This window comes from Platalea leucorodia, assembly GCF_965183815.1.
Source record: "Platalea leucorodia genome assembly, chromosome: 3".
Classification (NCBI taxonomy): Eukaryota; Metazoa; Chordata; class Aves; order Pelecaniformes; family Threskiornithidae; genus Platalea; species Platalea leucorodia.
Window position 1 is genome coordinate 54,500,997 of NC_138825.1, and position 27,866 is coordinate 54,528,862.

General features: G+C 41.6%; 1 protein-coding gene across 4 annotated transcripts in view; it reads right to left on the reverse strand.

Annotated features, from left to right (window-relative positions):
• EPM2A (EPM2A glucan phosphatase, laforin) overlaps nt 1-17,843 on the reverse strand; it is a gene marked incomplete at its 5' end in the record, with an annotated part of 40,027 nt that extends 22,184 nt beyond the window's left edge. Inside the window, 3 exons of one of the 4 annotated variants that reach the window (XM_082307489.1) lie at nt 2,908-3,082; nt 9,098-9,294; nt 17,118-17,441. In XM_082307489.1, coding sequence (XP_082163615.1) covers nt 2,908-2,969 — 62 coding nt within the window. Of the gene's footprint in view, nt 1-2,907; nt 3,083-7,747; nt 8,091-9,097; nt 12,148-17,117; nt 17,442-17,581 lie in introns of those variants that run through there. The other 3 variants (XM_082307487.1, XM_082307488.1, XM_082307490.1) reach the window with 3 other exon arrangements.
• Nucleotides 17,844-27,866: the final 10,023 nt, after the last annotated feature.

Sequence of the window (27,866 nt, forward strand, 5' to 3'; positions counted from 1 at the left end):
ATTAGGAAGTTCCACATTTCACAGATGGAACTGAAACAGAGCTAACATGCCCCAGATTTACAAATTTTCTGAAGTCATCTTCTCCCAGAAAAGATTACAATAACTCTAATTTGATTTGGAAAATTACTGTGTCCTAAGTGAACTCTCCTGCAATTTGAAGGTATCTTATTGCAGTAATATCTAACACAAAAGAGAAAGGCACTGTTCTTTTTTCCTGAATCAGATTTTGGTGATATGTGTCATTACATGTCCAAAACAAGTGAAAACTAATGCCACAGAGGTATCAGTCATGACTCCGTAGCTGCGGGCAAGTTCCATTTCACACTTCAAAAAAATTAATTCAAATCCTGCTCTATTTAAAAAAATGCATCACATACATACTCCCTAATCTGAATGACCAACACAAAGTGAGTTCTCTAAATATAAGTTCTCTAAATATAAGTTTAAATATAAATTCACTATTTATGAGAAAACACATCTATACTGAATAAGAAAAATCTGATTCCTCAGAGCACTGCCGTCAGCCTCAGCATGATTCAGAATGATTTTTGGCAACAGCAGGAAGCAGGCTCTTCTCATCCTGATGCAGCCCGTTTAAAGTTTAAGCACATGTTTTATGAAGAAGCAAGGTGGTAGTGAAGCTCAGAGCAACTGTTTCCAATTGTTGTGATTACACAGACGACAAATAAAATCAGTCCGAGGGCTCATGTGGAAGGCCATTTTGACAGAGAGAAACTTTCCTCTCCAGCTAATTCGCACGTGGCAGTCCTATTAAGTGGAGCAACGTAGAGAAGGGGCTCACATCAAAAGTTTTCACTGATAAATCGCTTCTTTCCAGCTGCCACAGTTCCGTAAAGATCTTACAGCTGGTGACAGGACGCAGAATTTGTGCTCATAAAGCTCCCTGTGATACTGCTACCTCTGCTACACCATGGAAAATAGTAACCTTAGCTGGATAACTACGATCCGATGGTACACAGCTTTTAACCGTACAGGCAGAGGGACTGGCTTTTTGCTTCTGTTTTGGGGCTGCGTATCTTCAAAGTATTAAAAATAATTATGCGACAGGACTGTTATGGGGTATGCTCACTTAATATAGCTCAAAGAAATGAGATAAGAACTACTTACTGAAGATATACATATAAGGTTGCCTTGCAATGAAGGTGTGTGTGAGAGAGGGGAATGGAGGAGGAGATCCTCAGCTGGAAAAGACTACACAGCTCAGAAAATTTTCTCCAAATATTCTTTAGTGAAATCTGCAGCTTTTTACCTGATCTTGGAAACATATAGGCATGCAGATAAGGCAGTATTAAATGGATCACTGCTGCCTCTGGAAAGGAAGATAAGCTAGCCTTTGGTGCTTAGATATTCGCTTTCTGGCAGCTGTTCTTCTTTCTCACAAACTTCCTCTGCCAAGCGAAGATTATTTGGGATTGACAAGTCTGTGCTTTGGAATAAACAAGATCTTTTCTCTGATAGGGTGTTGGAAATGGATGCTTAAGATACAGACAACAGTATAGTCTGTCAGGCGTATTATATAGCTCGAGGGGGGTCTCAGGGAAAAGGTACCAAGCCACATAAATACCTACGTATGCCTAACTGTTTATGAATCTGTGCTATTCCAAAGGATACCGAGAGAAGGAAATCTTTCCCTCACACACTGCAACTCTGATGAGAAGAAGTCAAATCTGCTTCCTACACTGTGTGAGGGTGGAGACAAAAAAGTAGAAAGAGGAGACAAGACCATGAGGTTGGAGTAGCTGAAATGGAGAAATTCACGCAAAAGCAATGCTAAGACCTAATGAAAGTACAAGGTGGTTTGATTTCTTAAAAAAATACATATCCCTTTGGGATCATTACCTCCTCTGTAATCAATACCAGCTGCACGTGGCATATCAGGGCTGCCAGCATTCATGCAGTCATTATCAATCAACAAACTTGCTGCCACATCCACAACCGGAGAGGAGAAAAAAGTTACAAATAGTCCCAAATTCCTCAGTGCCACTTTGTTAACCACCAGTGCTAAGGCTGCTGCTCCAAACACAACCTGTGCTTTATCTGCAGCCCTAAAGGGTGGGTGCCACCTCCTCTTTAAGCGTTACTGGCTCCTAATTCAGGCCAGGATGCTTCACTGGCGAGGCAGCAAAGAGGCACTTCAGACTCTCTTTCAGTGCAAGGTCTGGAGGTCTCTGCATCTTCTCAGTCTCCTTTCCCTCAAAGAGCAACAGCAGTTCTAGCAGCACTTCTTGAACCCGGTACTTCAAAGATGAGCTATACTGTTACAGGAACCCAAGCTCACAGGGGTGTTCTAGACCCAACAGTCCATGGGAATTGGCTGGGCTCAAGCGAACACCAGGGAAGTACAAACATTAAAATGTCTTAAAAGACCTCTCTAAATTTTAGCATTTTTTTTGAAGGGCTTGCATACACAGAAGCAGATGTCATCTATAACAGCTGTCACTAATTGCAGTTGCTAACACACGAGTAATAACATGATGCCCTAAAGTTCAGATGCTGGAATATATTCTTTTTGTTTCCCCAGATGATGTTCTGCAGCAAAATAATGCCAAACCAAACACATTACATACACGCATACTCACATGTGTATGGGGACAAGCACTTGAAAATGACAGTTCGTCATAAATTTAGCCATAAATTACCAATAGTCATTTTCAGATACGATGCTGCTTAATGTACCTGTACAGGTTGCGGGTATCCTTGAACTCAGAATCTCTCCTTTTTATTGCCAAAATTGACATTTAGTTGCAAAGACGTGTTGAAACTTTGTTAAGCTTTACTGTTACATACACACTACTGTTCAACACTTCAAAGTTCGCTGACACCATGTCGGTACAGATTTTCTGTTTGCATACTTGACACAAGCCAAGCCCTGCACTTTTCTTTTACCTGGAGTAATGGATAGCCTGATGTCCTGCAATATTAAAATAGAAGTCAGTTGTATGTTTCATCTCATCGGTATGTCCAGAGACTTCAATCCAGTGTGCTATTGGGAGGCAGTAAACTCCATCTACTATGTTGCTCTGGTTGTAAACACAAACTCGATCATGATGGGGCCCATTACCTAGAACAGAAGAAAGGACAATTGCGGGCTGTTCATCCGGAAAATCTTCTGAAAGATTTGTAGGAGATGAGAACTGAGTATTTAAGGCAAGGAGTGGTGTTTGCTGCCTGTTCAGACTGTATTTCTCATTGCACATTAACACCTCAAATAGTTGTAACAGAAGCGCTGCCACAAAGCAAATGTTCAGCATTAAAATCAATTTTTGCAAATTATTCAAAAAGCATTAAAACTGTATAAGACCCCCAAATCATCAACCGTGGCACTTAAAATTTCAAGAATAATTAATTTAAGTTCCTCATCTGATGTCTGATAATATGTGACCTCCGCATTCAACGTTTCTGCTGTGTGACGTCCCTCTGGGGGATTCAGCTTGCTGTGGCCCAAGGTCTAGCTCTGACACGGCACAGCAGCGTCACCGTGCCTCAGGCTTACTTCTAAGGAAATTGCCAAGCTACAAGGAAGACCTCAGAGAAAGCACAAGGTACAGCTGTGCAAGCTCAGAAAGGTAAAACTGCAAACAAAGGTAGGACTGGTGACACTGGAATTGTTACCAGCTTAAGGATTCAAGAGGAAAAACACCAATGCGGAAAGGCATCAAATCCCAAAGAAGAAAAGTGAGCAGGCAGCAGACAGAAAGCCGGCAGCAATGAAGACCTGTTTCAGGGAGAAGTGATGGGTTGTCCTCCTCCACCTCATTCACAGCTGCCTGGCCAGCAAGGACTCTTCAGGTGCCCTGCCTGGGACAGGATGCACACCGAGGCCTAGCCTAGGAGCTCATTAAATCCGACCTGCCTTTTATGTTTGCTAACTGATAAAACAATCGCTTTGTACTCTTCAGATACATGTCCTGCTCACAGAGTCTGTTCATATACAGTGAAAGTTGCCCAAAGTGACCCAGAGAGAGACGGTCATATCTGCAATGCTGAGCGATCACAATTACCTAAAACAGCCTTGTCTAAAGTAAGAAATTTTTCTACGGTTTTCCACTACCTAATATCCATTACCCCTTCTTCTTCTCTTACAGCAATAGCGTGAGCTTTAGTACAGAAAACCAATTTTTAATACCATGCCAGAGTAAGTAGCTCAAATTGAACCGGGTCATGTCACCAATCAAAAGGTTATCTAGCCTCCAAAAATTCAGTACATGTATATTCTCCCCCTCCCATTTTTACATACTTATTGTAATACTAATTGCCATGTAGGAATTATTGTGCAGATTAGAAGTGACCTAGTCTATGGTTTGCTTTTAATGTAAGCCTGTTACACTTACGCATTATTAATGATGTTAGAACATTTCTGACTAAAATTATGTCCAAAGGAATATCTTCAATTTCACACTGCACATAAATGAATGACCAGCTTCCAAGCACCACATTTAGGGAGATTTGCTAGAGCAAGAGCATTTTGAGATATACATTAATGCAATGATTAGAGAATAAGACTAACATTTAATACTAAAGCTCAAACAATCTCCTTATTTCCAGATGACATGTAGCACGTTTTATCGTAACTGTGAAATATTATTATTTACCAAAAAGAAAATACTAGGCAGAAAACTATTTTCTCTTTCTATATTGCTGAACCATTATGCATCATATGCAATGGTATGACACAGCTTTTGATAAATAAGGTAAGCAAAATCAGTATATAGCTCCTGAAGCTACAGATCTTACCACTATATTTTTATCTCACATTTCTAATTGTTTTCACATTCTTACCGCTTTTAAACAATACTTGAAGACAGCAGTATACATCAACAAATACAACAGCATAGCAAAACCTGTGGATGTTTATGACACTTAATTGACTTCATGTATTCAGCAAAATCTTTACAACCACAAATAACACGTTGCCTTCCCCATTTGACTGACAACTGTCTGTAGCGATGCACATCACCATGGCCCTGCCCAGCCATCACAAGGCTGTGTCTGATCCTGACTCCCACCCACGGGCAGACATCCCATCCCACCCTCAGCCCCATCCCCAGGAAGGTGCCCGATGCCCGGGGCTGGGACTGTCCCGGTGCCCCCGGCTGCCCGCTCCTGGCTGCCAGCCCTGTTGGGTGTCCCTGCAGCCCCCAGTCCCCAGGGCACCACCAGCCCTCACTGCACCCTGGTAGGTTTGAACCATGTTCTCAGGATCTCTGGCTCTTTGCTACTCCCAGCCCTACTTTTCCTTGTACGCGAGCACCCTTGTACCCACTCCAGCTCCCTCAAGGACTGCCCCTTCCATTGCTCACAGCTGTTCCTCCTCTCCCACAAGGGCTTCTGCATGAATTTTTGCAATTGCAATCTTTGATCTCTCCTTCCTGCTTAATTTCTTCTTTCCTCGAGGTGCTAATCAGTCCTACAAGACAACAAAGCCTCACTCTTCTTTGTCTTCATGATCTCAATTGCATCACTACATGCTTCCTACTTTCTCATTTCCAACTGCTGCTGGTTGAGGTGCATGTAATTCTGTCATTTGCCAGTTTTAGTGTCCATCCTCCTTCTCCTCCAGTTTTAATTCTTGGCTCTTTTTTTCCTTCCTTTTCTATCATCTGCCTTCTTAAACAGCAGTAACCTCCTTGCCTTGTAACCTTTTCATCTTCACCATCATTCATTCCCTTACCTAGCCTACAACCACACATGAAAGCGGGGCCAAGAGTAAATTGCCACAAGACGTTTGTTTCATTTGTTCCCTCAAACAGGTTTTGTCAAACCTCATTCTGAAAAGCTTCCTTCTCTAATTGTTATTTATTGCTGTTGTTTTTTCTGCACCACTCAACCTCACCTTCCTGCTGTGGTCTACAGTCAAACAGGAATCTCAAAAAGCATGTTTCCATTTTGGCTGTAATACTCCAGTAAACAATAACAGCTTGCATTCATGACATTTTTCATGAGAATTGCACAGATCTTTACTACCCCTTACATTATATACTGATCTGTGAATTAATAACCCTCTTACTGAAATATAATGTCCATGCAACAGAAGGCATAGGAATATACATTCAACATATATATATATATTCATGTGTGTCTATACATATTCATGTATATATTCATTTATATATACATGTACATATGTATATATTCATGTACAGCAATATAATTTCAGACAGGAAGGGGAGAGTGCTACCATCTCCAAGAAATACTAATTTAGAGAACAGTATGATCATACCGAGCTGCTCAGGAAGCTGAATTCTCCATTCCCCTTGCAAGAGTCATGAAAGAAGGCAATTACCACCAACGATCAGGATCTCACTACCCAGGCAATATCCAAGTGATACACAAGTGCTTCTCGCCACAGTTTGCTTCACAAGCCACATTTAACAAATAAGTTTCAAAAAACGAGAAAATTGTTGTATCAGTTCACATCATGCTTCTGCTAGCACAGTTTGTCACAGGAAAACCATAAGATTTTGCATGCCATAAAACAACAATGCAAGGAAACCGTTTCAGAAGTAGTGCCAGACGACAAGTTTGGAGGAGTACTGTAGAACTCATCTATAATTTAGAGCTGCTATAAAAGGGCTAGAGATTGAACTCTCTCAACTTTTATCTTCCAGAGTCATTTAATACAAAAATAAGTCAGCCAATGAAACCAACTTTCATTAAAGGTAACTTGATCATAAACCATGTTTTAAATAGAAAACTATCAGCACCACTTACATGTTGTGTTATATGTTTGCAGAACGTATATGGCTGGGAAAACGGGCGCAGCTTGGGTGATGAGCAGAAATCATTAACTGGATAATCCTCAGTTCTTCCTTTTCCACCCCTATCTTTTTAAACCTTTCCTCATGAGTTCCCTCTGTCTGAAGGAAGGTGCATCAGCCTCATGGTGTGAGGTACCTCCAGGCAAAACTTGCCTTAGTCTCATCTTAGCCCCCTTATCTCTGCTGATGGAGCAGCCTCCTTGCATCTCCTTTGTAGTAGTTCCACGACTCCATCAGACTCAGACGAGCTCGCCCAAGACTTCTCACAAGTACAGGAAGAGTTTGTGCCAAGAATGAAAAAACTTTCGGAGTCAGAGGCAGGATAAAAATCTGGCACACTAAGTGAAACACTTACTCTCCCCTCCCTCACCCCAATAGGCCAAGCAAAGTCCTTTCTGGATTTGGATCCCTGGAGCATGGGGACTTTCCCATGCCCAGGACAGCAAGTTGGGCATGGTGTTAGCTCCAGGCAGCGACCAACAGCACCACAGATCAAAGACCACCACTTCTTTGCTCTCTCTGGTCCAGGGCTGTTTGTGAGGTGTAGTTGGTTAGTTTGGGATGAAATCCGCAGAAACCGATTCTTCTCAGTGCATCAGAAATGTGTTGCAGCCCTAATTTATTACCTTCTGGCTCAGGCGCCAGAGAGAAAAGATAGAGGCCAGTGCAAGAAGAAGTGCCATGAGACTGCATGTATGCAGAGTCTGGACATGTCTGCTCATGACTGAAGATGCCCATACCCACACCAACTTCCTACTCCACTTATTTCCCCCACAGGTCCCAGTTATCTGCATTACCTGAAAGGCCACCGCACCTTTGGATCTTCTAAGTGACCTCCTAAGAAGTCGGACTCAGCAGCCCATCCCCACAGAAACTCAGCTTTATTACTCACTTCTCAAATGCACAAACCATTTCACAAAGTAAATTACCAAAACTGAAGGCCTAGTGCTGAAGTTTAGTTTCTGTACCTGAAGCTTGGAAAGGTCCTATCTACGAGCTGGGAAGGCTATCCTGACCGTGCTGGGCAACGACGTCTGTCAGGGTGCCTGTTCATCACCGCCTGGCATGGCACAAACAGAGAACGTTCAGGGCTTAATTCGCAGCAATCCAAGATGCTTCCAGGACCACAAGTGCATATCACATCTTTGCCAGCAACAAAGTGTGCACCACTGGCCAGTCCCAGGCACATACCGCTCATGCAGAGATTGAATGGCTGGAGGATTTTGCATCCCTCTTACAAGCTGGGTGCTAGGAGGGAAACAGCTTGAATCATACCAGTGCTGAGCGTGAGGGCATACTGCAAAATCCCTAGGGGAGCTGCAAGGCAAATTCTCACCAAAGGGAAACCTTTGATGCATAAATTGTTCGTGTAAATACGTCTGTCCCCTTACACTGACTAGTCTCCCCAAGCTTACCCAAACCTTGTACAGAGACTTCAAGATACTTTAAATAAATCCCCCGTGACTCCCCCAGTCTCCAGACTGGGAATTCATCACCACTCTCATTTAAAGGCCCTGCTCAGGCACAGCACCTGTGTGCCTCCTCACCAGCATTCGCAAGACAACAAAAGCACTGGTCTCAGAACCAAATGCTGTTTTTTCACATGTTGCTCACAGCACACTACATCAGACCACTGGGTAGGTTTCCAGGTACTTTTAATATGAAATAAACAATTATTTGGGTGAAATTTTAATTTTTTTATAGTCAAGAAAACATCGCGCAGCCTCAAAGATTTGGGGGAATTTTAATAGCATTTCAACTTTTCTGTTCCTAAAGCCAGTAGTAAAGCAAAGAAAATCAAATCTGTTTTCTACGCCTGTTCATCTTTGCAGAAAAGAAAACAAGCACAAATGCCCTTTGAGAAAGGGCAATATGCAACAGGAAACACGTGTTTACAGCCCAAACCACTCTAATTCAGTATTTTTCTTCATCATGTTTTCATTCATGTTGTTCCAATTGGGAAAACATTGGTTTAACTCTTTATTTTTGGGAGGCAAATACACAATTGTTTGAAAACACGTAAAATTCAACCATAAAAAAGGGTAAGTTAAATATCTGAAAAGTACTGATCCTCCCGTTAATTGATCATGTGGACTTTCCTAATTAAAGAACAAAAGGAATTTGGACAAGTTTGTTAGAAGATACAGGTCCCAGTTTAACTGATAGGGTAGCACTCTTTCCTTCAATAAGGTCCAGAATGATTTTGTTTAAATTCCACCTTTGTGACTCTTCACAGCAAAAATGCTTATCTGAAAGAGAAACTTAAAAATAAGTTTCCAGGCATTACATTATAAAATCCCGTTGCTTTTGCAACCCACCTGTTGCTCTCTCTACTGCGGATGGTTACGCAGCGGAATCCACTGATGCAGGGAACTGCTGGAGAGCAAAGCAAGCAGCAGCCCCGCTTACGGCTCAAGCCTCACAGAGGGCTCTTTCACAATCTGCGTGACTGCACGTATGGCTCCTGGTTTAATGCACACGGAGGATGATCAAAGTGGCATACGAAGGAAGCTAGCTGCACAAACAACCAAATAAAATATTAAAACCAAAGATCTCCACGTAACTGATAAATGGCACTGGCAAAAGACAGAGACAAGAATGGAAAAAGAGATGAAGATACAGTAAGTAAGAAAAATATGCCCAAAGATCAAGGACTGGAAGAAGATAAGCAGGGACCAGAAGACGATCTTCTGAAATTTGAGCTAACCACATGCGGTAACAGAATACAAATAAAAACCTGCAGTTACTATTTTATTAGAGCTGTACTGCAGAGATGAAAAAAGTATAATCCAACAGTCTACCAGCAGCACAGACTCATCTTGACACAGAGGACGACTGCACACAGATTGCATAGTGTTCTGCAAGAGTCACACTGGTGAAATTATCAGCTTGATCCTAAAACATAATGAGTGAAATCTAGGCCAATGAAATTTCTCAGCACCATTAAGTGTCATGAACAAAAAGAGACATGAATGAATGGAGAAGATTGCCTCTTCCACTGTCTCCGCAGAGCTCTTTGCAGCAAAGCCACTTAGTGCACCGCTCAGCCACAGCTCTCCCAGCTACCGGCTTGTTGCACACCTTGCCGGATTTTTTTTTTTTTTCTGTTTTTTACTGTGTGAGGGAAGGCATGTAGAAACTCCGGGGCACAGCAGCAGCTGTAGAAGTGCTGTGTATCTCATCCCTGCCTTAGCCAGACCCTGTGCCAAGACGTACTGCTTCCAAACCTCCAAACCCCAGCAAGGTCAGCGTGTTTCTCAGTTCCCTGCTACCTTTGCAAAACCACAGGGCTACTCAGATGACCTCAGATAAGCACATTAGCTTCAATGGCAATTAACGAATCCAAACAGCAAGCAGCCATGCAATTTTCAGATCACCTACTTTCAAATCATTAAGAGCGAAGACTTACTTTTTTAATCTTTGTCATAAATTTTGCATGAACCGGCAGGCTTTACACGTCAAGTCAAAATTTTAAGTGTGCCTAAATACTATAAGTAATTACATTTGAAATATTAAATGAGGACCTTTAACAAGGTAAATGAACATCTTGAGTTCATGCTTAGAAATTCCCCTGGAAGAGTTTAATATCATCATAAGCACTATAAACACTCTGGAGGCAGAGGAATGGGGAAGCATTGAAGAACAGGTTTTTTAAAAACATAGTAACAGAACAACAGGAACTAAAGGAAACATACGGGGGAAAAAAGTCTCCAGAATGAAGGATTTAAAAGATCAAGTACTTGCTAGCTTCCTTATCTTTCATACCAACATTACAATGAAGAAAAGCCTCAAGTCCTATTTTGGACCTGATTCTCAGAGTTATCTGAATGCGCTACTGCATGGTGTCATAATCAGACATTACTCTAACTGGACTTCCATCACTACACTTACAATATTCAAATTTACTTACCCTTTACACCAGATCCTGTCACAAAAGTCTCCCTGCTGCCTAACTGTTTGAGTGAAATTCAATCTCTGATGTCTTGAAATAGGATCTGTCTCAATCCCACCGAGGCTGAATTGCTATCGATCGTTAAAAAATGGAGAGATGGGAGGCTGAATTCCCCTCGCTGGAACTGAGCTAGGTCAGGTATTTTGGCAGCTTGAACCTGCCACAGGCTCTTAGACTGGAGTCCCGTCTTTCTAAAGTCTCAGTAAAGCCCGTGAATAGCAGTCCTTTGTTTTTACACCTCTGACAAATAGCGCCAAATAACACATTTTAATTCTGTATGTCATGTACTAACCCTTACTTGTATGCTTAATAAAAATATACTTACTCTCCTTTTTAATGCTATGTTTTCTGCTGTCAATAAACTGTCTTCCCTTTAGATTCTGAAAATGGTAGGTGAATATCTTGTATTACTTAAATACTTAATATTACTATAAGACAAAATTGGTAATTTGCCACACCTAGTTCACTAATGCCTTCTTCATAGAATCATAGAACAGTTAAGGTTGGAAAAAACCCTTAAGATCATCGAGTCCAATTGTTAACCTATCACTGCCAAGTCCACCACTAAACCATGTCCTCGAGCACCGCGTCTACCCGTCTTTTAAATACCTTCAGGGACTCAACCACTTCCCTCAGCAGCCTGTTCCAATGCTTGGCAGCCCTTTCAGTGAAGAAACATAGAAATTCTTCCTAATATCCAACCTAAACCTGCCCTGGCGCAGCTTGAGGCCGTTTCCTCTCGTCCTATCGCTTGTTACTTGGCAGAAGAGACCGACCCCCACCTCGCTACAGCCTCCTTTCAGGCAGTTGTAGAGAGCGATAAGGTCTCCCCTCAGCCTCCTCTTCTCCAGGCTAAACAACCCCAGCTCCCTCAGCCACTCCTCATAAGACTTGTGCTCTACACCCATCTTCATGACTGGTTTAATTTTCAGAAATGTTTCCTTGCATTTGCCAGCCCAAAAGAGATACCACAAAAGCAGAAGATCATTTGTATCATACACCGCACATTTATTTTCTACCAGACTTAAAGCAGATTGTTTCAACTTCTCATTTGGTAGGGCTGATAAGGAAACAAGTTTTAAATCTATTAAAATCCAGGTTGAATTCAATATTTTTTAGTCTATTAGTCTACTCCTAAGAGAATTCTTTTTATAGTTTTAATTATGCCAGGATTAGAACTAAATGGTTTACAAGAAAGTCCTCCTCAGCACTTAATGCTGTTAATCAACAAGGCTTTTTTTCTTTTTCTTTTTTTTAGTCAGAGATGAGAAAGCAAGAATTTTCAAAGGCAACTTTCAAAAACATGTGTTTTATTTCTCTCTCTAGGTCTGCGTAGGCACAGGTGTTTCTCAGTGGGAGCTGCTACCGTACTAAGAGTTTTTCACCAAATGCCCAGTCTAATGATGTAGATTAAGCAAGAGAAAAACAACTAAAAGGGAATTCAGCTCATGTGAAAAAGAGGTTCTTCTCAGACAGATGGTGGAAATAAGAATAAAGGAAATGCAGATGATAGAATAACGGCTGGCAGCAACAAAATGTATAATGTAATAGTCTTCCTAACTGCTTTGAAACTCTCTGTGGCATTGTACTGTATATTACTGATTGTTACTTTCTACCATACCAGAAAAGACTACTGAACTTTAGGCAGGAAATGAGCTACATCAAAATAGTAATCGTGGCAAAACCTTAACCAAAGTATCATCCCAGTCACTTTACTTACCACTTCTCAGTGCTTTTCACCACTGAAAATAAATTCTCCACCCATATTGCACGCTGCTGTCACTTGGAAGTGAGGGCAGGGAGTGAAGCGGGGGATGGGGAAAAGGGTAAATAAATAAAGTATTTGCATAAACAATGCATTTATTGTAATTTTACCGGTATAACCACAAATGCTTTAATTAGGGTCTCACAGCAGTCAGAGCTGGCTCCTGATTATCCCTGCAGGTAGGAATTGACACATACCTGCCAAATCCAGAGGAATGCCTGTGTACATACTTATTCTTCTAATTTTGCAGTTTCATGGGCAACTCTCCTTTGTTTTATTGATCTCCAGTAGTCTGCTGGTTAATGCTGACATACACATAGGAAGTAATGAAAAACTTGCTACCAATTGCACTACAATCCATGCTAAGCATGTGTCCTGACGGAGTTGAAAACAAAACACCAGGAGCTATTGCACTTTGTAAACAAAATTTTCTCTCCAATCATTAAAAATGTATTGGGTACTAGATTTCAAAGTTATCCACTTTTACTCATAAAGCTTCCTCACATCTGAAAGGTGTTAAGGCATCTAGCATAGTCCAGGAGGCAACAGCCTTGCATGAACAACATGCATATTATGCACAATTATTCAACTATCAACATCCAATTGCACTTTATGCTCCTTCCTAGTCACTACCTACTTCAGAACAAGACTGGGATGGAGGAAGCAAGTAAAGCCCTGGATTACTTTCAAAAGCGGAACAGATTACATCAAATACTGATGCAATGTGCAAGTAGCTGCAAGAAACTAGGCAGTCACTGGCTATACACAGGTAAAATGGCGACACCCAGTGGTAACAATACTACATAAAATATCTGCATTAAAAGAGGTACAAAGAAATGTTATCCTCTCCAGGTTTTGTTGGTTTTTTTTTTTCTTTTTTTAATAATAGCACTGCTATCTAATTTGGGGATCTGTAGATTAGCATTTGGAAAGAGAGAGCGATGCATCTCAGTTACAGAAAAATAATGTTGCATCCAACTGTACTTCTCCAGAATGGTCTCAAACTATTTTCACGCTGCTTTATCCCGCTATGGCTTAGCCCCAAGTATTTTTTATTCTGTTACAATCTCTCCAACTCGAATGGCAACTAGGTATTAACTTCCCATACAGTCTTTAAAGAATCTCCCCCATTAAAATAAGAAATTATACCTGTTTTGTTCCACAGAGTTGAGGCCAAGAAGTGAGACTGTTTTAGGTTTCAACACACTGCCACTTTAAAAATGAAATTTTAATGTGCCTTACTATCACCAATGTTTTCAGCCAATCAAGTGCTCAACCCTTGAAAGCTAAGAGCAAATTTTACTTCTGATATTTTCACTGATTATATTACAATATTATGAAAACCTTTATTACTCCATAAACGTACCAGTCTTTTTGAACTATCATCAGAAGTGTACGCTGTCCAACAGATGGCTTAAACCGTAACTAACAAGCTCAGGGGAGCATGAACTGGAAATGTTGGGAGGCCAACACAGCAAGCCAGGGGCTGTGTAACCTCACTGTTTATAAATCAAACTGTGTTGTATTGTTTGTTTTGAGCCCCGGAGAAACCACAGAGAACAACAGCAGCAGGTAAGTGCAAACAAGACATCTCCTTATCTCTCCTCCCCCTTCTCCAAAACTAGAGACGGTGTTTTTTGGAAGGAATAAGGCTCTGCTCACCCGTACGAATTACTAGAATGTAGGGTGATAGTGCTTTTCAGCTTTAACTGGTAATACTGTACCTGTCAAGCTTCAAGCAAGCACCAACTACATCAAACTAATGTTATGTGAAAATGGATCAACATTTTAGAATATAAGCTTATACTTTTTATATATATTTTTCCCCTTCTCAAAACATAAGGTGTCAATAGACTGTATTCCATCATCTCAAAATACAGTTTGGGGCATACCCTTAGTAACTCCTCTTTCCTTTTATAGAACACATACCTACAGTTTATTTAAAACAGAGTAAAGGGGGAAAAAAGGCACAGATGAGTGTTCAAGCATAAATTCACAAAAATAAATTCAAGCGTAAGTTTCATCTTGCATTTATTTAGTTTTGACAGTAGGCACAATATACTTTTACTTTCCAAGCTGAAAGAGACACGTAAATAAACAAAGCTCTGAAGAATCTACATCAAAAACAAAGTACACAGAAAGACACAAAGGATGCAGTTGGGGTGGGGGGGGAAAGGTATATACATTCATTTATTTTTCCTAATGGGTGAACCTATTCGCAGGTTCTAAAGCTCAACATGATCAACCCGTTTTCCACAGATGCTGCAGCACAGTTAGAAACCCTCCTGGATAACAGGCCTTTCAGCTGAGCTCACGGCAGTTAAGCAAAGTACCATCCCTGAAGAAACCTCACTTGGGCCAGAGCGCACACAGGCGTCACGTGATTTGAGCCTGAAGAGCACAAGGGCTTTAAGTGACAGGCCCTGGATGCGGCACCACCACCGTCTCCTCTCCCACCTCGCCCTCCTAGAGAGGGGAACCAGTTCCCTCCAGACACAAGCAACGAGCCAGCAACTCTCCCGCAGGCCAAGCCTTGCCTGCAGGCTTCCTACCAGACCACCTGGAAGAACCCAAAAGACACAGAACACTGGCCCGTGACTTTGACTCTTCTAGCCTGCAGAAACAAATGTCCTCACCTTATCGTTCCGTTTCCTGATTGCACTGGAATGGCTGTAAGGGTGAACTAAATTTATACTCAAAACATATGATGCAACATGTACTGTAGTTATTATAAAAATAATATGCATTACTAGTGGAATTCTCACATGAAGAATACTAATAAAAAACTGGGAGGAATTTTCTTAAATATAGCACATTATTTCACATCCAATATATGTAAACATCTGACATCCATAATTGGACAGGAGTTTCTCTGGTTACAAATGCCTCAACTCATAAATTTAGAGCAAGTATCATTCTGCACCTTCCTCTATCCCTCATGACCATGTCTTCAAAATTGCAGATGTTCTGTAACTGCTCAACGTCTCCCAAAGCACATTATAATTCTAAACACATAGGATACTAAAGAGCCAAAGCATAGCATTTTCTTATTACCAAAAAAATAGTTTTGTTCTTTTTTTAAAACAGGTAGCTGTCTTTTCAAACTGGGATTTTTACAAGAATAAACAGACGACAGCCAAAACTGTTATTGATCTACATTTGGGGAAAAAAAAAATCGTTAAAACAAATGACATAAAAAAACCCCTGCAAGATCTTACTTAATTATTGGATAGAAAAACATCCTTAAGCTCCCTTCATGTAATACATGAAGAACAATACATTTCAGGGTTTAAGCAGATTTAGTTCTTTCCAGTAAATAACAACTTAGAAAAAAGTGGTTGATACGAATGACTAATTAAAAAAAAACCCTCTGCATTTGGATGATATGCCTGTTTGTTTTCTATCATTCTAGCTAAGCAATAAGCTCAAACCGCTGAGCATTCACAATGACAAGAACAAAATCCCACAGAGGTTAATCCTAAAACTGCATCAGTAGCACTACTGCCAAAACAGAGTATGTTTATTACTCAACAGACTACATTTACTAAATGCGCTCCCAGGTATGGACAAATACCTTGAGATATCATTACTTCCAAACTAGACAGTAACCATCACCTTACAATCTCAGATTCTCTACAGACTGCAACACTCTTGTGACTTCTATATTCTGTGTGGTGAGGACCTCTTTATATTCCAGTATCACTGGCATACTATGTACAACTTGGCACCTTCAAAAGAGACCCAATCCTGCTTCCTTGGACAGATGCAAAGGTTTTTATTCCATAAATTCACTTTTCCTGCATTTCTGCAAAAGAAAAACATGGTTAAAACAGGCAAAATACACTATTTATTTCAGTTGCTAAATAAAACAATTACTATTACATGGTGTAAATAGTACTTCGTGATGTAAACTTCTGTGAATGTACTATTAACACGTAGTCTTTTATTAGTATAAAGAAGAAAAAACAAATGCAACAGTTATGATGACATGCATGTTTTAGTCTATGTGACAGAATGGCACTTTAGAAGTGTGATATGTATTCTTAAAATGGGTGAAGAGCAACTGCTCTACAATGTGTTATTTCGGTATATGGATTATAAAACTATTTTATAAGTTAAAAAAAACCCTCACAAATTACCTAGTCATCTGTCTTCCTTTCACCAAGTCCGATCCATTCCCCAGTGACAAGAGGCATATTTAGAGCTTTACCTGACTCGGCATACAATTGTATGAGCGTTCTCTTTTATTTCAGGTACTTAAGTTAAATGTACTAGAACAGCACATGGAAACTGACTAGAGTCATTCAACATTCGACAAGACAAAACAGGAGAAAACCGTGGTGGAAGTACTACTGAAACAGCAGGAAGCCTGGAAAAGCTGTGACAGAACTTTTCCCTATTTTTTTTTTTTCAGCAATTCCGATGGTAAAATTTACCAGCCTGAAAATGCCATCATGACATGTCGGCTTACTGAAATAAAGTAACAAATCACACCCTAATGCATAAGTAGGAAATTCTGAGTTCTTTCCTTCTGGGGAAAGAAAGAAAAGAAAACATCTGGACCACGGATGCCTGAAGTAAGAAAAAAACAACGAAACTGTTTCAAAGAACTTTTACCAACCTAGAAGAGCAGCTTCCTTCTGCATTCACTCTCCTCCATCACACGGTTAAAAAATGTTTTTGTTAGCGAGTGCTCGCGTCATGTCACGACAGCCTAGGAGGTTCTAGCTGCAAGGGTAATTCAGGCCTTCCCCGTACAGGAGGCGGCCCACGCCGCCTCCGCCGACAGCACCAAGCTCTGGGTAGGGCCGGTGTGACGGGACACCCCCCCCGGCCCGCGGGCGACGCCCCGGGGCAGCGGGCGAGGGGCGGAGCGTCCCCCGAGGAGAGGCGCTGCCTCCGCCGCTCTGCCCGCGCCGAGCCCACCCGGGCCGCGGCCACAACCACCGAGCGCGCGGCCCCCACCCGCCGCCAACGGCAGCGGCGGCCCCGCCCAGCCGCCGGCGCGCGGCCCGGGGAGCGCGGGCACGTCCTCGCGGCCCGAGCGCTGGGGTGGGGGGGCGCCGCCGCGCGCCCGTCCGTTACCTTCCCAGAGGAGATCGCCGCCCTGCCGCCGGAGGAACTTGTACCAGAAGGGGCTGGGGGCGTCCTCGTTCGGCAGCGCCACCTCCGCCAGCCACAGCGCGGGCTCCCGGGCGGGCAGCGGGGCGGTCGGCCGCGCCGGCTTCATGGGCACGGCGCGCTGCGGGTCCCACTGGCCCAGCTCCGGCCGCGAGCCGGCCACCAGGAGCACCCCGCCGCCCTCCGTCATGCGGGCCGGCAGCACCACGCCGAAACGGAACAGCATGGCGGGCAGCCGCCTCCGTCCCCCGGGAGCCTCCTCCGGCAGGCCGCGCCGCCGCTAGGGGGCCGCGCCTGGACCCCGCTTCCGGCGCGGGGCCGGGGCCGGGGGCGGGACGCCGGCCCCAGGCGCCCGGTTGGCGGGGACGGGCAGCGGCTCGTTCCGTCAGAGCTTTTCCCGGTGTGGGTTTTTTTCGGTGTTTGCCTGCCCGCACGCACGTAGCCGAGGGGACTTCCCTCCCGAAATACCGCGTGGGGGTTAAAACAGTCCCTGCCGGGGATAGCCTCCTAAAATTAGGACTGGAACGAAGACTTATCTCTGCAGGTAAATACTAGGTTTCCAGGTTGCAAAAGGCTGCACGTTATGTATACTGACTTTCGCAAGTATTACTTCGTTAAATGAAGCTACTGCAGTTGCTCCTGAGAGCCCAGGCTTAATTTAGCGCAGCAAACACATCATTAAATAACTACCATACGTGCAGCATTACAAACAAGGTTTAGCCTCAAATAACACTTAAGTGTCCATGATGTTTATATCATCTTCTCCGCAGACAGGCAGCCAGTCGTGGTGAGACCAGAAATGTGAAATACTGGGGGAGGTTAGAAAGCTTTAAAAAATGCTGTAGCTCCCAACTGCATGCATTCTGTTTTGCCCTTCTGGCTGTAATTTGGCAACTCCTACATGTAGCAATATTCAGGGCTCGCAAAGAATGAGAAAGAGGATGCAATCCAACCATTTATAAGGCAGCTCTTGTCTGAATACACCCATTTCAGAAGCGTTTAAGGGCAGAAACAGAGGAGTGGTAACTTTATTTAGGTCAAGTTCTGGGAACAGGATGAAGGCCTTTCAATGAGTCAAAAGAAATCCTGCCTCAAAAGATGGCTGCTTGTTTCCTGTGTTCAGGGGTGATGACACACTGAAGTGTATGTACTGCCAAATTTATTTTTAAGAGTGGTTTAGCTCATTTTCACTGATCCTCATTGAACTTGTGTAAAAGTGATATGCCACCACTTTTCCGGACATAACCAAAGCTAAGGGAATTCTGGCTGTCGTCCATGCATTTTCCAGTAGCACTGCTGCCTTTGTGGAACAGAGCATTACATTTTAATCTTTGCTTTTGCTCAACCTTACGGTCGAGTTACCCATAACCTATCTCATAATTGTCTTTCAAATATCTACCCCTTTACCATACACCTTCGTTGTAGTCTTATGAGCAGCACAGAATGTAACAACGAACTTCGGGGTTTTAACCCAAAGTTCAAGCTTGACAGTAGCCCTAAAAGCACTCCAGCATATTGTGTCTACGTAAAACCCTGTGCTTCCGTTCATTCCAGTCACAGTCCCAGCTAAGAAACTGCAGGATCCAACAAGACATCTAATAATTGATAGTTTAGTTCCTGGCTGTTGTTTAAGCCTCAAAGTAAAGAGAAACCAGCAACACGTGTACCTTTAGACAAATCTGAACTTCTTTGTGCCTGTAAGTGCAGAATCCTCATCTTAAACCTGTAAGCCATGTGGAATAATAAAAAAATTGTTCTTTAGACTCAGATGTGCCAAATACTAGCTTTGAAAACAATTCAGTCTGTTTCTTCTCCAGGTTCTGCCTTAATCCATTTGGTGCCTGATGTTAGATTAAGGTTAAAGACGACAGAAAGTGACAAGCTTGACTTCCTGCTCTTTCCTCAAAAACCCTAGTTCAGATTAGGGTTAGCACTGAGAGATCAAACAAGAAAGGCTGAAAAACTGGATTTATTGCTGGATCCTGCAAGATTGGGACAAAAACTAGAACTGGGGATTGGCTTGGGACTCTAAAGTTCCAGGGCTTGGGGACAGTGGGAATTTTTATTGGTGAATGAATTTTTATTGATACCAAGTTGTGGACCCTTGAGTGAGGGCTATATACAGGATAAAATGGATTCTTGTTAGATCTGAGACTGGTGAGCTATAGGTACCATAAGGTTTGGTTTTACGCTCAGAAGCAAAGGCAAATATGTGGCAAAAGGGTGGGCTGGGTGCCCACCCAAGCCGCTCTATCACTCCCCTCCTCAGCTGGACAGGGGAGAGAAAATATAACGCAAGGCTTGTGACCCGCGAGGTCACAAGTCCTGCCAGCAAACCTGCTCTCTGCTCCGGCGCCTGGAGCACCTCCTCCCCCTCCTTCTCCACTGATCTTGGTGTCCGCAGGGCTGTTTCTCTCACATGTTCTCATTCCTCTCTCCAGCTGCAATTGCTGTTGCGCAGTAACTTCTCTCCCTTCTTAAATACGTTATCCCAGAGGCGCTACCACCATCGCTGATGGGCTTGGCCTTGGCCAGCCCTGGGTCCGTCTTGCAGACGGGTGGCATTGGCTCTGTCGGACACAGGGAAAGCTTCTAGCAGCTTCTCACAGAAGCCACCCCTGTGAGCCCCCTGCTACCAAAACCTTGCCACGCAAACCCAATGCTGTTTCTAACTGGCTAAATGGGGAGAATTGTATAAAAAGGACGTATTATTCTTCCACAGCAGTAGTATCTGAGACGGGACTCTAGAGATGGCAATCTCTGCAAGAATCAATGGCTTTGCAGGATTTCTCCTAAATCGTACTGATGGGTCTAGCCTTATGTAATTTCCAGCTAATTAGCCTTTATGTCTGGTTTATTGTCCAAAATTTGTGCAGGTGGTAGAGATTTCACAGGAGAAATCGCCGAGGCGGTGTACCAACTGTAACATCAGCAGTTATATCTTCAGTTTCTGCCCAATTGCTGGAGCTAAAAGGGTTCTAAGGAAAAGCTTGAATGACCAGAAACTGGAGCTGTGATTTTATTTACGTACACATAAAACATGTTTAACGGCATTTTCTGTTGCTATGCACTAAACTTTTGCAGAATCACAAATCTAACTTTCTACATAGGCCCCTACTGAATTACTAAGGCTGAGATTCTGTGTTCATACAAATCCCATTGCTGTGGATGATTAACCAGTCAGGAGAGATATGTTTATGGTTTTCTTATGCTACAGAAGTCCCTCTAATTTCTTATACTGTCTCTTCCTGGCATTAAACTGTTCTGGTATTTTTGTGCCCTCAAGAGTTTCAAACCGGTTTTTACATTTGGGAAACTTGGACAAAGTATTACTGGCTGAAATTATAATAAAGACACTACTCAAGAAGTTTGACAGTATACAGCAGTCCAAAATTCAGTTTTCCAAGTGGAAAGTCATATTTTTCTTCACAATTTTCTTATTTGAAAAGTGTCTACTAGGTATAGAAATAATACACAGTTATCTGAACAACGTGAACACTACTGAAATGACAGATGAACTTAATAAATACTTCCATGTCGGGGTAGCCTGTGTCTGTAGTGTACATGTTCTTTACTGATTACACGTTTTTACACTGTGGGCCAGTTTGCTGCTTGGCACAGCTTTATCTGTTGTTGCTCTACAGCGATCTCAAACGATAATATTTCCAAGTAGGGATTCTGTAGTGAAGACAGAGTTTGAAAAACAAAACCAAAACACAAATACTGAAAGGATCTGGTTGGAGAAGGGAGGAGGGGTGGGGGGTGTCCCTGGTTGCAAGTGGTGGGTGATGTTTAGATTAGCTGTGCTCCTTCCTAGACTAGCCTTTCTTCCCTTTTTAGGTCATTTTCTTTCTTGTAAAGATACGAAGAAAGTGTTACTGCAATTTCCAAATGTTTGTGCTAATTATAGAAAAGAGAAAGGCAGCACGCTGCACAGTCTTGCTTGTAAAAGGGAAAACATTTATATTGTGTCGTAAGCTGATTTAGATGTATTAGTGATTTGGGCAACATGCTCATTGCTGAAAAATTTAGACAGCCTATGTTTCTTCAAAGAGAATGAACTAAATATAAAAGTAACTAACTAGTCTAATGCAAAGAATTTAAGACCACTGTTTCAAGTGAAAGTTGATCATGTTGATTAATAATCTAAACTAATCAGTGATCTATGGATCCAAACCTTCTAACTGAAGTCTAACTGTCCTTCTCGTGATAATTCTGATAGAAGTATGAACTAATGCTTTCACTGTTTGTTCTAATTTGACAGTACAGCAGCCAAGAAAAGAAGAGCCGAGATTTTACCTTTATAGTCTGAAGACTGACAGAAGACTAAGCAATTTAAGACTCTGTTACGAGATAAACACTGCTATTCTCATTTTTTAGTTTTAGGTGCTGTGTCAGAGCAGTGATAACTGCATGAACTGTTTTAGCTGCTTAGTGCTAGTAGCAGCATTTTATGCAAACTAAGCTACAGAAATTCTGGCATGACTGACCCTTTTAGGAATTGTGTTGGAGAATTATATTGTAATAATAGGTAGGACACTGCAGGAGATTATTTTCACTTTTGCACAGGGTTTTGTATAGCATATTTCCTTAAAAAAAAAAGTTTGTTATTTTTAGAAGTAACTAGGCAGCATAAATATGCAATAACAGTACAGTAAACATTACAGGAACACATACAGGAATAACTGTTCTAGTAGGTTTGTTTTTTCAAAATCCAGTAAAAATATAAAGCCATCTCTGCATCCTCCCCAGCCTCCGATGTCTTGGGAGCTGGAGCAAGTCCCAGCATATTTCACCAGAGGGCCCTTTCAGTATGCCGCATCAGCCTCATCGATGCCCAGCTATCAACAAGTAGCGCGGGCAAGCCCAGCGCACAGCTCCTTTCCTGCTTCAAGCACAGTGACCCACACAGTGCTTGGAGGGACGCTCCAGGCCAGCCCCACATATCTGCGGAGTGTCTGCACCGGGGTAGTATGTCCCCAGGCAAACCCAGAGTTCCGGTAGCCCTCACAGCAACGTGGCTCTTCTGCCTGGCACAAAGGGACCGAAGAGAGGCCAAGGATTTACTTGGAGGGCTTGTGTAAACTCCTCTAGGAGAGTAAAGATTTGATGATTGCAAAGTACCTTGAGCTTCTTGAGTGAAACCCAGTGTGTAACAGTAAATCATTACAAAGCCAACTCACTATAAGGTACACTGTTTGAAACCTGCCTTTTACCACCAATGGTATGTCAACTTTCTCACTAAAATACCTACCTCGGGGGAAAAAAGTGTTTCAGCCCTTTTGAAACAAGGGACAGTATAAAACCAAACACTTGACTGTGTGGAATACCAGAACTTTATTCCATTAGTTAGCAGCGTGCAATCATCTGACCCAAAATTGATGTGCAATATGACAGATGAATTTTTAAGTAGAAGAATGTGCCTTTTTTTGTGGAGACTTACATCATCCTTCCACTTGCAAAAGCAGATGCACACAGACCCTAGTAACGGTGCTCCAGTCTAATGCACCATCGGTAACTGAGCATGGTTTCAGTGTTCGTAGGACCCCCAACAAATTACTGGTTGATAGAAAGTTCCTGTGTGTTAGACTCCTGTGAGCACTGAAAGAAAAAGTTACGGGTTAGTTTTCATTATGCAGACTTTTTTCTTGCAAGTGTTTTACGTACGACCAACGATACTTCAGCAAGTCACACACAGCATCAGAAGGCAAAAATCCGGCACAGTCTTTAAGATCATAGCCTCGCTTAAGTATTATAAGTTATGCATAATTTGCTATCTTCAGAATATAAATAACTAAATTATTGATCTTGAATTCAGGAACAATAAAAATCCAATTGCTGTTGTGTAAAAGGTGAGAGAATGCACTTGGTAGTTTGTAAAGCAACCATGGGAAAGAAAGTTAAACAAGAAAAGTTCTTCTCAATATGCTCTTAAGCAATACATTTCTAGCTCCAAAGCTGACTAGAACTTAATGTGCAGCATTAAAAAAATGGAAGTCTTGCAAAAAAGACTTCTGACTAGATTTTAAGGAAGTTAGAAATAGACCGTTTCATTGTATAATAATTAAACAGCTTTGTTTCCTTTACTGTTTTAAAAAAAAGTAAGCAAACAGACTGAGGGATGCTATCCCTAAAGTCACAACCTGTATAACGGAAAAGGGAACAGAGGATGAAATGTAGAGAGATGTTTTAAGTATGGAGTTAGATTTATTATATCGATATCTATATTTGTATCTATATTTATTACATCTATATCTATATTATATCTATACTTACTATAAATATAGTGTTAGATTTAAGTATACAATTCTGAGTGGTTATTATATGCTCCTCGTAATACAAGAAATCCAACTTACTGGTGACTGACCTTAGCAATCAATTTCTTTCTCCAATTACATTAAAAAATAATAACAACTTAAAGCCTTTTTCTTTGACTGAAATTGGATCAAAAAATCCAGAAGTTATCTTTAGATCAACAAATTACCTTTAAGGTCTAGGTAAAGTGGCAGCAAAAAGAAAAGAAATATCCAGAAAGCACCCTGCTTCCCACGTGACAGTCCCACCACACCCACCGAATAAGAGGAGGTTGTATCATCAGCCAGTTCTAATAAAGAAGTAGATTTAACGCTCAGGTGGATAATAGTGTACAGCGTGTCTACTTGGTTATCCTCTTTCCTTGTATGAATATGTTGCTGTATCAGCGTGTCCATCCGATACATTGCTGCTGCTTCCTCATCTTCTTGGTTTCATGTATTTACCAATTTTTCAACTGTACGTTTCTTGTTTCTCTTTTAAATAAACTTTATTTCAGCTGATTTGGCAAGCTTCGTTGAATTTGCTTACCTGACACACAAATAATCCTTGCTGAGGAACAAACACTGTTTTCATCCAGCCATAAAGAAATCCTTGAAAATAGGAATTGCAGCCTAGAATGAGTGTGTAAACAGCCTGCAACTTAGCAACCTTCCGCAGGTCATGGCAACAGCTTGCAGCCGAGCGCCAGAAGATGCGTAGGACATACTTTGGAGACCAGATCATCGACAGGGGACTCCTGCCACTTAATTTGGTGTGTGTATGTTGCTGTGTACCATAGTGACCTGTTTCCACTTGAGCTCGAGTTCTCCCACAGGTGCCTTTCCATTGGCACAGCCAGTCCCTCAAGGTAATCCCAACACGAAGGCACAGCTGGCTGCTCGAGAGCTGTACCTGGCCCGTAAGGCACCAGCTGGCCACTTCTTGGTTTTCTCTTCACCTGTTTTGAAGGAATAAGAGTTTGGAGATCAGCCCGAAAATGGATCAGTTGTGTTACTGAACAATATTACAATAGCCTTTGAAGTACGAGAGTTTGTACTGCATTATAAGCATATGAATAATAGTCTCCTTGCAGAGTTACACTTGTCTTATACATATTACATTGTCTTGAACAGCTATGAGCACGCTTCCATTTTCAAATGAAATGATCTTTCTCAGTACTTTTTGCTCCTTACTGCATGAAAATATAATTATACAAGCTGTCTGAAACTTCTTATGTCGTCTGCCCTCCGCCAAGTAGTTTTAAGTTTACTGAAAAATGGCACCTAGGTCTAATTGTCCTACTTAGATTCCTTCTTGGTTTACTTGTATGCATTAAGTCACCTGCACGCTTACACAGGCACAATATTCTCAAAACCATTACGGAAGGCTTCGTGCTATAAAAAATTTGTTGCCAAAAGCCCTTCCTATTCTGAGATAAACCTAAATAGAAAAGTTCATAGATTCACAGATTAGTAACAGACACTAATTTCGCCAAAAATTAATAGTTTTTGAGTATGTCACTCATGACCTCCAATTCCAGGTAAGTGGAATTTTTTTCTTAAATAGTCAGAATTAGTTTTTGCTTGATAACAAATTCCATGTCTGGGAAACTTGTCGAATAGATCCTGATCTGATCTCTCACTTTTCAGGTTCCTACCCATAAAACAATGAAATGGGGTTTTTAAAAATATATTTATATATAAACTGTTGGAACTAGTTTGCATGGAACTAGTCCCGTGCAAACTTCAAGCCCTCTCTGGGCTCCTGCCAGCCAACCAACCATTTTTTTGTAGCATGTAGTAGTTCTTTCATAAATGCGTGTAGTAGAATATTGTGTTCCAAGTTCCCAAGAGCTTAATCTTGTTTAAAGAAGTTTTTACCCTGCATACATTTATGAGTATTTTTAATTTATTACTGATTACAGCTATCCCATTGGTTAAAATATTCTTAAGGAGGAAAGGGAAAGGGAATAGAGCTATTAGACCGGCGCGATGGCCAGTCTGGATTGACAGGGGCAGCACAGTGAAGCACTTGATGAGCAGTTACTAGATTTCCCTTGTAAGCATCCACATTTCAAATGACTTAAACTGAAAGCAACAATTAATCTCTGTATTTTCAATTCTACCCTAAGTAAGAATATGCAAATAACGTGACTTTTTTTTACCTTAGTGATCAATGATACTGATATTGTAACTATTCACTACCCTGATTGCATTAAATGACACACAAAATAAACTGCATCCTTCATTTTGAAACCATCTAGATGTGGTAACTCGGTCTATTGCTTCCATAATTAGAACTTCTGAGAGGATCAGTCCTGAGCTAGCGAATGTGACCCGTGCTATTGCGCAGTTCCCCCTCACCAGGCACAAGCGGATATTAAGCGAGGTACTGACTGTGCGTTCCAAGTGTAACGGACCACTTACTTTGCCTTTGCTCCCTGGATTACCTCATTTTCAGCTGTACAGCCGTTTCTTTCAAACTACACAGATTCAATCAATATATAAAAATAAACAAGCGAAAATATTTGACAGGGTTTTCTTCAGCTGTGTTTCTAAGAAGTTATTATGCACACAAAAGGCACATTTAATATTTGCACGTTGATCTGCATGTTCCCTTGGTTACTATCTACAGATACTTGTTTGTCTGTATCTGCTATTCTACTGGGGGATGGACGTAACAGTCCGGCAAAGTTATCGATATATCAGTACCTTTGAAAAAGTCAAGCCTGTGGCCACCTGTGACCAGCTGAATAATCCATGCGACAGCATGCTCAAAGCCAAGCACTGCAGGTGAGATGGCAATCGCAGGCCTATCCCCAGTCGTGCACAACCATCTGAAGGAGAACAACTTCAGTATTATTTTATTCCAGAAAGATCCTATACTGAACAAGCACGAGACTTACATCTTTTTCAGACTTAATACTGCAAAAGCTGAGCCCACCATTGTTTGCCTGCCCAAGGAACTGAGCCCAGGCGGCGTATTCTGTTGGAACAACTAAATTAGATTTATCTTCTAATGCTTTTCCTTTTAATATTTTTAAGGAGAGAGCACAAATCAGTATTCATATCATTCTGGTCTCCGTGTCTTTGTAGGGAAAGCTAAACCAATATCTGTCTTACCAAATGAGGTTCTCTGACATTTTTAAACACTAAACCTTGGAAGATAGGTGTTTCTTTCTTCATATTAAAAAAGTGTAAAATAAGAACCACTGACTGTCAGTGCCTTCACTTACTAGTAGAAAGAGTCAAAGTGACTCTAGCAAAAGCATTACGATTTGGAAGCCTAAAGCTAAGACTTTAGTTATTAGAGGTAACAGAAAAACCAGTACCCTCTTTTGATTTTATCAGCACACAAAGGATTAAGTCCCTCTGGAAATACCCCTCTCATTTTCTATGCTTTTAAGCCATATATTTGGGTATTTAACATTGGTGCAAGTTTCAATTTAAGACTTTATGAAAATAAAATTAAGTGCTGTTTATAAAGCTATCGAATAATGGTCTTCTACATATGTAATTTAGGCTAGCATGACTGTAAATTAGGAGTCTCGCTGGGGCCAGCCAGTGGGATATTATTTTTCAAACAATGCAAGGAAGATAACAGTAATTAAGAAAAAAGGGAATTCTGCAGAGAAACTGTTCACTGTCTGGACTACGTAGACTTCGGGAGAAGCTAATCATTTTACCGCAGCTGCTCTCAGCCATGCTTTTTGCAAAGCTCTATGGATTTCATTAAAGTTCGCATACAATCAGCTCAAAATTCAAAAGGGCTAATTACATTTCAGCTACTGATGTGGATATTCTATACATTTTTTTGAACACTGCAGTTCTCTGCCTTCCAGAAATGCTTGCAAATACAACAACTTTTTCTTTAGGGACGTGTCATCAGCCAGAGAACTATAAAAGGGAAAGCCACAGAACTGGTACTTGGCAGCTGACTAGAGTGATGGATGAAT